Source organism: Mizuhopecten yessoensis, unplaced genomic scaffold (assembly GCF_002113885.1).
Source record: "Mizuhopecten yessoensis strain PY_sf001 unplaced genomic scaffold, ASM211388v2 scaffold4947, whole genome shotgun sequence".
NCBI lineage: Eukaryota > Metazoa > Mollusca > Bivalvia > Pectinida > Pectinidae > Mizuhopecten > Mizuhopecten yessoensis.
Window position 1 is genome coordinate 705,591 of NW_018405801.1, and position 12,730 is coordinate 718,320.

General features: G+C 36.9%; 1 protein-coding gene across 12 annotated transcripts in view; it reads left to right on the plus strand.

The window, feature by feature from the left end:
* LOC110450043 (rho GTPase-activating protein 39-like) overlaps positions 1–12,730 on the plus strand; it is a 170,690-nt gene that overhangs the window by 136,452 nt on the left and 21,508 nt on the right. For 11 of the 12 annotated variants that reach the window (XM_021497271.1, XM_021497269.1, XM_021497265.1 and 8 more), the window contains 2 exons: positions 8,650–10,012; positions 12,011–12,303. In XM_021497271.1, the coding sequence (XP_021352946.1) occupies positions 8,650–10,012; positions 12,011–12,303 (1,656 nt within the window). The remainder of the gene's footprint in view (positions 1–8,649; positions 10,013–12,010; positions 12,304–12,730) is intronic. The other variant, XM_021497266.1, reaches the window with a different exon arrangement.

Here is a 12,730-nt window from a genome sequence, read left to right on the forward strand (position 1 = left end):
TGGGGGTGTTTGTATCCTGGGGTGGGGGTGTTTGTATCCTGGGGTGGGGATATTTGTATCCTTGGATGGGGGTGTTTGTATCCTTGGGTAGGGGTGTTTGTATCCCAGGTCTGGGGGCATTTGTATAAATAAAAAACAGGTACATAATTGGCAGGGTGGCTTATATTGGCCAGACCAATCCAATGTCTTCAAGAAGAAGGAACTAGGGGAACTTATAGATGAGAAGTGAAAGGCTGGAGAGGGGGGAGTGTTCAAGTCAACAACCAGTAACTTCAAGTAATGTTATACGAAAAACTGTGGTTTTGAGTAGGCTGGGTGTTAGCATACTGTGCCTGAGAGGAATGTGAATGGGACAAATATTTTGTTTTCACACAGAGCACAAAAAGTACCAATTTACTTTTGTCTGGGCCATTATAGAGTCATACTATTTTCTGGTATATGATATCTTCACATCTTCAAATTAACTCATGAGGTGGCTACCATGCAGTCACCTCTATGTAACATCTGTGTGATCTCCCATTCATTGGTCTGGGTCGATCCATTCTGTTCTACAGGGTAGATTAGCCGGATCAGCCTACAGAAGGGTATTTTGAGACAAGTTAAGTGCTGTGAACTTTGACCAGATCTCTGTGGTACAGCTCCATCTGTCATCTAGTGGTTTGTCAAACTGCACTATGGGAAACATGCCTTATGTAATGACCTTTGACCTGTCTGGCAAAGCATGTCCATGTTGTGTTTCAAATGTGAGTTTCCCATGCCAAATAGTTAGGTAATGAGATAGGGAAAAAGGTTGACAAGCATTTTCAGTGTCTATTTATAAATCTTTTTAAAATCTGGAAAGCCCACCTGTTTCAGAATTGCAGTTATGTAATATGTAAGGAGAAAGACTTAGTTAGTTTGGGGTAGTCGGGAACACACTTTATACGACTTAACTCACTTTTATGTTTAATTAGTAAAAAGATTTTAGATAAAATATTGGAAATATTTGACAAAAGTTTGGATCGTACTAATAAATAAAGATGTTAAAATTGCTGTAAGAAATGTTCGTGTTTTATTCAATCTTTACTCAACAAAATGTTTACAAAACTCAGGATGTTAGCAAAGTACAGACTTATTCCAATCTGCAAAACAACCCAACGTTTTTATCTTTAGAATACATGGATGTTAATCTCAAGAACCAGCACTGCAGTTAACAATTATACTGTTAAAAAAATCCCAATAAAGATTATATCTTCCTTTTTATTACTTTCCAGTTTTCCCAATTTACCTAAGCTCATTATGTAGCTGGGTAAACCCCCACATTTACATTGAAGTCAAGTAGTATGTATTTGTATTCATTATCGATTCCCGTGTAAAACTACATCAATGTCGCAACCTTGGAAAGCTAATACACTTTATATGCAAACAAAGTTACTACTTCATCCATTGTAAATGTTTCTATGGCCGAAAAAAAAGATAAATAAATAAGTCGGCAGGATATGTCGGTGTGTCATTGTGTAGTCGTCATTGTATCTGTAACACACTATAATGTTATTGGGGTTTGGTATAAGTGTATTGTTAATTAGAATGATCTATATAAGTTCAAAGCAAAAGGTCTGAAGGGATATTGGTCTATATAAATTAATCTATACGAGAAGTCCACAGGGCAGCGTTACCTGTAAAGCCGGTTATCACGTCAGATCAATATTAAAATTTCAAAGGCTTCGTTGATTATAATGTAACCGACATTCATTGATGCAAGATGATACAGATCAGATGACCCACAGCAGTTTATACAAGGATAGAAATGGAGATGGTCTCGTCATCGACAAATGATTTAACTTCCTGTTTTATCTGAAAACTTGCTACCATAATTTGTGGTTGTAGTTTGGTTGCTGTTTGTCAGGCAAATCCGTCAGATTTTCACTCTGTCTGGGTTTATCTTGTATACCATTGCCAACTTGTGTATGCTTCTTGGGATAGCACAGTGTTGTTGACTCATTCACCCCTGAAATTTCATGATGAACTATTCCAGGCTTAGAATTGGAAGAGTTCAAATGTATCTTCAGGGGTGAATGAGTTAACAGAAGTTGGGTCTCATGCCCCACTCTATACAGACTTCTGGCCCTTTGATCATTTGTGATACCTAAGTTTGTCTGCGGTTCAGTGACTATAGATTGCTTGTAATACTTATTTTATTTTTATTAATTTCAATAAATTTTGTCTTAAATCTATATATATAAAAAAAATCCCCCATGAGTTTGATTTGCTTCAAAATTGTGTCCATTGACTAGCTTTACAATACCAGTAGATGTATTTATTTGGGTTCTAGGGGGCTACTTTAGCACTGCATACCAGGTTTGACCTATCAGGATAAAGGTCCTCTACTAGATAATAGGAGAGCTACACTGCATCCTCACATTCCAGTCATGATTACCACAGCGCAGGGCATCATTACTAGTGATATAGGTGTAGGTTATGACATATGGTCAGTGTGACCGGTGGGAACGACCTAATTAGTTCCAACCCACTCTTACCCCATCCATAATTAAACAGTCCCCTCCAGACAATAGCGTTCCATTGATGTAGGCTTGCTGGGTGATCAAATCATGAAATCATTACGTATAGATAATATAGGACTTGTCTTGTCCACAATGTCCTCTTCCTTCCTTCCTAATTTCATCCTTATATTATTTCTCTCCCTTTCATCTTTAACATCATCTCTTGTGATTCTTCCTTTTCCAGTATCATTTATTTCTTTTTCTGCTGTTCTTTCATTATGTAGGGATATTGTTATGTTCCCTTTCCCTTATGTCATCTTTCTCTTTAATTTTGCTGGGTTTTTCTCCCATATTTCATCTTCCTTCTTTTCTTCTATCCCTTTCTCTTAAATTTCTTCCAAAAACTCATAATGTCTTTTCTATCTTTTCATCTTCCTGTATGATAATTGATTACCTACATGATGTCATGAAGTGTATAACTCTTAACTCATTCACCCCTGAAGTTTCATAATGAACTATTCCAACCTTTGAAATGAAAGAGTTCAAATGTGCTTTCAGGGGTGAATGAGTTAATAGGAGATATATGATACAGTCCAGTAGCATACGTCCTAAAGTGTGCAGCTCTCTTGGAAAGGAGGTACATGTTATAGTAAGGTATAGCACACATCCTAAAGTGTGCAGCTCTCTTGGAAAGGAGGTGCATGTTATAGTAAGGTAGCATACATTCTTAAGTGTTGAGCTCTCTTGGAAAGGAAGTACATGTTATAGTAAGGTAGCACACATCCTAAAGTGTGCAGCTCTCTTGGAAAGGAGGTGCATGTTATAGTAAGGTAGCATACATTCTTAAGTGTTGAGCTCTCTTGGAAAGGAGGTACATGTTATAGTAAGGTAGCTTACATCCTTAGGTGTAAAGCTCTTTTTGAAAGGAGGTACATATCAAACAAAGTAAGAAAGTAAGAAAAAAACATGTTGCAGTTAGGTTTATTTCCTTGAAAGTCAATGGAGAAGCAAGTTCCATTGACAGTATTGTGTGACTGACCTCCAGCTCTGTACCATGCTATCACTCTGCTGCTCTATTAGCCTTCTGGGAGGCACTTGCTAATGTCTACAACTCAATAACTCTATCATTATGTACCCCTGGGTCACATCAGCTGCTCATGTCTCCTACTTAACCTTTGTTGGGTTCAAATCAGCCTCTTGAGTCTCAATACTGAACCTTGTGGAGGGTCATGTTAGCTACTGTAGTGCCATACTTGACCATTGTCACATCACATCACATCAGATTCTGAACTCCCTAACTTACCAGCATTAGAAGTGCACCCTTACTGATTATTGTTGTACATAAAGCAAAAAGATAATTAAAGGATCATTAAAAAAAATATTGATTAGATTAGAATATTTCTAAATTATTTAAATACCTTGTGTATGCATTAGTTATTGAAGTAAGACTTTTCTGTGACTATTTATTGCTGGCAAAACCAGGTCCCCAGCCATATGACCTGAATGAATCTGTGTATTTAGCATTCCAGATGTTTAAGATGAAAATGAATGTCAGGTACAGAAAGATAATATTGAATTAAACAAATGCTCTTACTCACACACAACAGAATTCTTTCAGGAAATTTCTACTGTTACCTTTATCGTCAATGCCATATAGTTTTCATTTCAGCGAAAAATAAATATGTTGTAATTTATTATGCCTTTTAAAAAATCAAGCAGAATTATTCCATTCAATACAGTCTAACAAATCTTTTGATCTAATCCAGTCTCACAAAGGAAAAAATAAGAGTTATTTTGTTTAAAAAAAAAAAAACTCAAACAAATCTTACAGTGGTGTCTCCCTTTAATAAAGAGTTATTCCCCTTGAATATGATGTCAAGCAGCATCAAAAATATAGTTGACTCGAAGGTGCCGATAGCAGAAACAAATTTCCACAATATGTTTTGTCTTTAACTCATTCACCCCAGAAGATGCAGTTGAAATCTTCCAATTCAAAGGTTGAAATAGTTCATTATGAAATTTCAGGAGTGAATGAGTTAAGGCTTGTAGATGGAAATCTGCATTTCATTAGTAGGGTTATCTAGAATCTCTCAAATGTGCCGCTAAAACGGAAAGAATAAGCAATAGTTTGTATCAGATAATGATAATATCATGGAATCGAAACAAACAGTTGCTTTAGGCATAGACACTGATATTGATTGGTCAGGGACGATGCACATGCATGTATTTCCTGGGGGTCAGTTTGGGGTCAGGGTTTTCATTAGTAGATAGGGGTCAAAGGTGATAATAGGAACCTATCAGTCACTGCAGGCCAATCGTAGTAATGAGTTATCTCAGAGGTTAGGATTTATGACAAATAACCCGGTAACTTTAGCCAATCCAGGATTGATCTGGGTACAGAGAGGGTAATGCTGGACCTGAGGGGCCTAGTTCAACCATTATATATCTTGTGCTTTTACATGTAGTTCCATGCAAAATGAAATATGTGTGTGTGGGGGGGGGGGGGGGGGGGGGGGGTACCTGTCAGTGTTCTAGTTTATACACTGAAGAATTAATTAACTTAGTATGCTACTTATACCTAGAATTCAGAAATATCTTTTCCAAAAATTATTTAACAGAATTTTGTTTGGATACTCCAACATAGAGATACCATACCATTCGTACAGTTTGGGAAAACAAGCTTATATCTTTTATAAATTCCTTCACAAAACTGTTTACATTTGAGGTGTGGGTAAACAACAAAATGGGAAGTTGAGGATATGAGTGGAGATCAGTAAATTCCTGGCTGTGTATAACATCACAGACAATATATCTGTAGGAGCATGCTACTAAGCATGTAACAATTTGTTATTGGTAAAAACACTTCACAGGCATTGTTTAACGTTTTACGTAACAATTTCACATTGTTCTCTAAAATTCATTGATCACCACCAGACAGCCACTGTCCATATAGCTTACAGAATTCTTATAAAAATACCGGACCAGTGTTTTTCAGAATAACACATACATCACAAAAATCTTTAGTAGTCGGGATGTAAAAATTACATGATCTACTTTGATTCTTTCATTTATAGAACATTTGCTAACTAATTTTTATAGCGAATTTAAAAATATTTCTTGTCATTTTGGCATTTCAATACAGTATACATTTATGTATTTTAAAAGCCTAACATAATTTGATTTGTTGAATTTTGACACATTTTATACCTCAACTGGAGACTACAAAAACTAGAACCTGAATAATCGGGTGTGTGGATCTAAAAGATACTCAGCTTTATTGAGCGAACTTTTCCCCGTCTAGTCAGCAACATTCCATAGTAATCTAGCAAGCTATAACCAGTGAAATATTGAGAAACTACGAAAATGGAATCTATGAGGAGTACTTCTTTCTGGTGTAGAGGAGAATTTAACTGATTTGCACTCTAGCAGTGTTAATAAAACCTTGCAGAATGGTAAAGCTGTAATGGTAAAGCTGTACCTTATCTTACTGTGTGATAAACAAGCACCTACAGTCTTCTTCCCTATGTGTTTCTCCCTCATATTCCTCAGTCTTCCACTCCCATATTTAATCTTATCATCAACACACACACAAAAAACACACACACACACACTCCCTGTGCCATTCTGTTACCACTATTTCACTTCCTTGTTTATCCCTTTCCATCTTCCTCCAATTTCTCCAGCTGTATTTCAAATATTTCCTCAATATTCTTTCATATGTGTGAATATCCAGCTACCTTGTACATTCCTTCCATCTACCTCATAATTCTCCTTCCTTCCCNCCCCCCCCTCCCTATTCCAGTCCCTCTCCCGAACGAATATTTCTTCATATAAATATATATTATACATATGAACATGTATATACACAACCAGCCTGTGTAATCCCTAGTGTATTGATGGTACAGCCCTGATCCAATCAAGTGAACCCCTGCTGCCTAATCATTAGCACAGCCCCCATCAGGGTACGATATCCTGGAGTCTTCATTCATCTAAATTCCTCTCTAATCTCTCCACAACTACTATCTAGACTACACACGCTAAGAATAAGGTGGCTATACATATACCTGTGAAATCCCTGGAGGGGGAGGGGATTAGATTGTTAGATGTTTGGGAGGGGAATATTTTACCCAACTTCCTGTATGTTGTATAGACAGGGTTAACTGCAGGAAGAAGGATGGGCTTTGTAAAGCTGGCTTACCTCTGGAAAACCCGGGTATTGTATCGTTTGGTTCTTAAGTATGCAGGAGAATTTTAAGAAATAATTTCTTAACAGATTTAATTGTGTATTTGTAAATATATGTACAGGTTATTGCAGAAATAAAGCCGAGAACTTCACTGGGGCTTTGGTCTTGATGAGGAAGAAGGATTCTAGATTCTAGGCAGGATTCAAAGATTTCCTTATAAGGATATTGTTAAAAGAGAGGATAGGTACACAGGATGATGAATCTTCTGTAGACTTAAGGCTGAAATGTGGCTTTCAAGCAAAAGTGCATTGCAAATTGTATAATGTACAATATTATTTCAGCAATGCTACATAATATACGGGGTGAAAGTATTACTGAGCTGGAGCGGAATCTTCTGCGGCAGCTATGCACTGGTATTCAACTCCTCACTATAAAAAGCTTGTGCATGATTTTTGCTATTTTAAGTGTAAAAACAGCAGGAAATATTCCCAGGAAGTTTGAATGAAAAGCAACAACATTGTAGATTATTGATCTGATTAATTAAATGCAGATTCTATACCCTGACATATTTCCTGTTGCTTATAATAATTACACAGGAAGTGGTTATTTGAACACTACAAAATGGCTATCACCATTATCTACATCACTGTACATAGGGTTTATATCTATATATTCAGACCTTTCATTTTAACCAAATAATTACCATACCCTCCCTATGATTGTACTAAATGCATCGCTGTACCGGGTAACCTTGGCTACCGTAAGGTTAGAGTATAGTTACATTAGGGGTCATTTGAAAGTGACTTACAAGGAGTATTTTGGGATGTTACATTGTGTCAAATAAATTGTATAGAGATAGCACTGTGTCATATTACACAGAACTGCCCCATTAAAATTTGGTGTCTTTTCACATCAGAAATCCTATTTTTGACCTTGCTTATAAAAATGCAGATTAGCCACAATTTCATAGCTTACTTAGAATATATATTAAAGTTGAATTAATTGCCGACTTGATGTCAGACATCTAGATGCAATATGTGATCATAAGGAGAGGAGAATGTTAGCTGGCCTCGACGACTAAATACCTGTGCTGTGTGAAACATTTACATTGTGGACACCTGTATATAAGGACCACCTTTCCAGTATGGACAGCTATAGTAAATATTGCATGTGTTTTGTGCAACCTTTACATAGCGGATACCTGTATATAGGAACCATCATTCAAGTTTGGGCAGACACAGAAAATAATACCTGTGTTTTATGAAACCTCTTGATTGAGGACACCTGTCTAGGAAGTACCTGTTCATTGTTGTTTATTGAAACATGTACTGGAGGGGAACAAGTTTCCCTACTCTGATTCAGGATTTGTTCTGCGTGCTGATAGTTCTTCCTCAGGTAAACCAATCAAATGGCATGTGGTCTTCTTACTTGACACAGTTCTTGATGATTTTCATTGGCTGAAAAATCTTGATGTTTTATAAATATTTATGAATATTGTTTGTGATTGTTTAGGTGTCTGAGTAGGTTGGCTTTATTTGTGTTAAAGTATGTGGGAGGGTAGTGGGGGTGATTGGAGGGTAGTGGGGGTGATTGGAGGGGGTGGGAGGAGTTGATGGGTCAACAAGGGCTTACATTGATAATGAGTATGATGACATTTATATGTCATTTTAATCTTTAAAAATAATTGAAAATTAACAATGTACTAGGCCCTTTTATTCCAGAAAAAAAAGAAGGAAAAACTACATTGCATAATCCGTAATGAATGTAGCCTGAAATTCATAACAGCATTTTGCTGACAATTCTTTAATTGCATTTAAAAAAATTGTAAAGATGTTTTAAATTTACTTTATAGCTTTACACAGAATAGGAGTAATTACTGATAATTTGTTTACAATAGTAACATTACTTCTCTGAACACCATATTTCTTTGAAGTTATTACAGTGGGTAATGACACAATTAATGCTATATTTCGTTTGTGTTACAGCAGAGGTTCCAGAGACAGGACTCCACCTCCTCCCACAGTAGTTCTAGTCACCATGACAGCCTTAAGGACCGCTCAGTCAATGGTGACCGCGTGCGGCGGCGTGGCAGTCAGTCGTCTCAGTCCACCACAGCTGGCTACTCCTCCTCCAGTCCTACGATCTCCGGGGGTATTATTCGGCGGGACTCATCCACCGAGATGTCCCCGCGAAGTATGGACTCCCCACGTTTACATCGTGCCCAGAGCATGCAGAGGAATGTGATGGAACATAGCGCACCTCCTAGTAGATCCAGTAGTTACCGCTACACAGATCACCGTGCACGTGACGACATCTATCTCACACATGGCCACCCGCACAAGGCGGGGAGGCAAGGTAGCTTCACAGAACGTGACTACGGAAGTAAGTCGGATTCATATGGGACCAGATCGGAGTCCTATACGCCACCCTTAGGTATGAATCCAGAGAGTTTCATGCATGACTTGCATGAACGGCTCTACAGCCCCGGTATGTCGTCGGCGTCTTCATCTCGCGGGGAACCCGAGTGTATACCGTTCAGTCAGGATATTGTGAACCAACAAGGCAATGTTAGTCCCAGTCCCCTGAAACCAAAAACAAGGGCATTTCCACGAACAAACCCAGCATACGTTGGTGTACCTAAACGTAATGGCACGCCTTCTGTTATGTACAAAAGACTCAATGTAGAACAACAAATGGCCGAGGGCCATCCTGCGGAACCTTTGACTTACAGCTCTGCAGGCATTCAAATCGCACCTGGAGATTATGTTGACAATTATTACTATCCACACGAACGATCTGACAGTGAAGCCTCACATTCATCTACACGTGCGATAAAACATGAACGGACTGACAGTCAAACGTCTCATTCATCTCGGAATCGTGAATTGTCAGATTCCCAGTCTTCCCAAGGTTCATCGCGGAATACCTCGGACATTCATTCTTCACAAGGATCATTACGACTTCAGCACACCCATGACAGTACAATATCATTTCAGGACAGTGTTTCATCGCGTAGTTCAGCTCGTAGTTTTCAAGATCAAGAAATGCTTCGGGAGCAAGCCGGAAGTCGTTTATCACAAAATTCCTATAGGGCTTCAGACAGTGAGCGCAATGCTGATTATGCAAATATTCCCCAAAAAATTGTACCAATGTTCCCCGCGCAATACCAACAAGACACTAACCATTATCGTGAGGTCCTTAAAGACCGACAGAATATCCTTGACAATGTTAATTATCTTAATGACGGTATTCCCATCTCTACCCTGGAGTATAACCAACATCTAGACAGGGGACATAACTCCATGAATACTGTTCCTGTGATTCAGAACTCAAATTTTCAACCTGGAGGTAAATAGAAAAAAATCATTTTCATTTGAAAGGAAAATTGTATTTCTTGTAAGATAATGTGAACAAATTTCTTTATATTTTTGAGTAATGATTTTATTCTCACTTTTAAAAAATATATTCATGTAAAATTATCATCAATGGTTTTATGATTGGAAATATTTGCTGACTAAAGGGTGATGATTACATCCTGTTTACTTTGGACAACATCTAAGTAAAGGGAGGTAATGCAAGACCGTGTCTGATATTGTTTAGGGTGAGGTAAATATATATAAACGTCCTGTGTAGGTGACAGAGTCAATACCAGGCCAAGTGCAATTAATTCATGCATCTTTAAAAACATAAATTAGGTAAAATATTGTATTTTTTTTTTTTACAAAGGTTGTGTACAAAACTACATAACACTTTTATCAACATTTAAAAAATTATTAATTAACAAATAAAATTAAGTTGAATCTGATTTTGGACACAGTAAAACAGAAAGGTGATAGATAATAGAATTTTAAACGAAGAAAAAAACGTTTGGCCTTAACCACTGTATATCTAGTGTATTCGTCCTTTGTTATCTCTAGCCTGATATAGATATAGGTGGCTGTGTTGTATACAAACAATAAGACCGGGTCATGTCTGTATATGTTTGAAGGAAATTCATCTAGAACAGGTAATTATATAGGCCTTATAACACTGCACAAAACACTTAACACAGGAAATTTGGGGGGGGGGGGGGGGGTTAGAATATTTTTTTGGCATCGATGTGATATAAGCTTGTTGTTTCAGGCTGTAAAATGTCATTATTAGGATTAAAAATAAACAGTAGATGATATAGCCTTGTGATATTGTTAACATTATCCTGAAATTTTGCCTAAATGAAGGCCATTTCATCGTGACATTTAGTGGGGATTGTACACTGTATATATATATATATATATGGGGCAAAGAAGTAATTCCAACAGTGTGTCCTACGGACATACCTCCATTAGGATCCAGTGTTATATGGGATTTTACCGTCTATATTACTTCTTGGACCCAAATTAAAATTTAAATTAAATAATATAATCCGCCTGAAGAAGCCCTAGAAGGCAGAAAGGCCTAGCGGACGATCTGAAAAATTTGTTTTTATTCTATATTTTCCTTCGCAAGGACTTATTTATTTATTATCTACTATATATATATATATATATATATATATAGGCAGACTTTTGATATGAATAGGAAATGTTAGAATGTGGGAATCTCTATATAATAAAAATGGTTCTGAATAATAAATAATAATATGTTTTTTAGCCCCGGAATAATATTTTATGTCACAATGACAAAACGGATGAGTCAATCCCTCAGTCTGTAAATAATCGTAGTAAAATTAGGTGTTTGGCTCCTTAAACTTTATATAAGAAATTAGAAGTCAACAGTCTATCAACATCACATGTAGGTACGTCTAGAAGAAAGGGTACACCAATGTTACCTGTATTTTTGGCTCCACCAACTTTTTGTAGACTTTTCACTATAGCTTCATTTCTTTAAGACCATAGGCAGGGATCATTGTATATAGGCATGGTCAGAACAAGTCTGATATACTTCATTAATTTGATGTGACAATTTTAGTAACAGGGTTTGATATACTTTATAACATCATTTGATTTAATAACCCATTCACCCCTAAAGTCACACTTGAACCTTACCAAATCCAAGACTGGGCAAGTCCAGTTTAGATATGTAGGGATGAATGAGTAAAGAAACAAGATTTGGTGTATTCAGTATAAAAAAAAGATTTATTTAGTATCAAGATGTTATGTACTTAAACAGGGTTTGATGAATTAGTAATATGTTTAAACCTTGTTTGGTATATAACAGGGTTTGACTGTGTTTAAGTGTTTTGCATCAGTGATATAAATATATCTGCCTTTATCAGAGTAATTTAAAGATGAGTGATTCAGGTTTATCCTGACTCATCAGCACGTGGGTCATTGTCTCATCTCCTAATCGTGTGACATTGCATTTCAGTGGAATTAAACGAGAGTTACGATGAGGATGTAAACAGTAACGTTTTCTCCTCCTCGCCAGGAATACAGGAAAGAATCCAACAGGAACTAGCTCTAGAAATGCACCCTTCCTCTTTGAAACGGAAAAAAAATCCTGAAATGGCCGATTCCTCTCAGGGTAGCCCAGTGATAGAGAAAGGCTACCTTGTACACCAGCCTGACGTCATTCAACAACGACCTGTCTCAATGGTCGTCCCATCTCAATCCGATGCCAACGTCTCCCTTAGTCCCAGCATAGGATCTCTAAACAGACAGGTAGGCACAATAAGAGTTACCTCCCTTCGAACATAGTAACACAAGCTGTATGAACAGATGGAAAAGCCTTGAGGAAAAACTTTTTATCCTTCAAATGTTTTTTTCACATAATTTCATAAGAAAACAATAGAATTACAAAAAAACAATGGTCATCAATACTGACAAAAGTTACAACTTTCTAAGAGCTTGTCACAGCTGACAAACTAGTGGAGATAAGTGTCCCTTTCTAACTTCTGCACACAATCCTGAATTATTATTCAGTTTTAACATTGAATACATTATCAAATGGCCATAAAACTAACAGATGTTCGATAAGGTTCAAAGAAAATTTTCACAAGATAAAACAAATATTGTTTCGTAAAAAAATACTACGATTAAAATGAATTTATAGCAAGTGTTCATGAGGTAAAACAAATAATTGTTACGA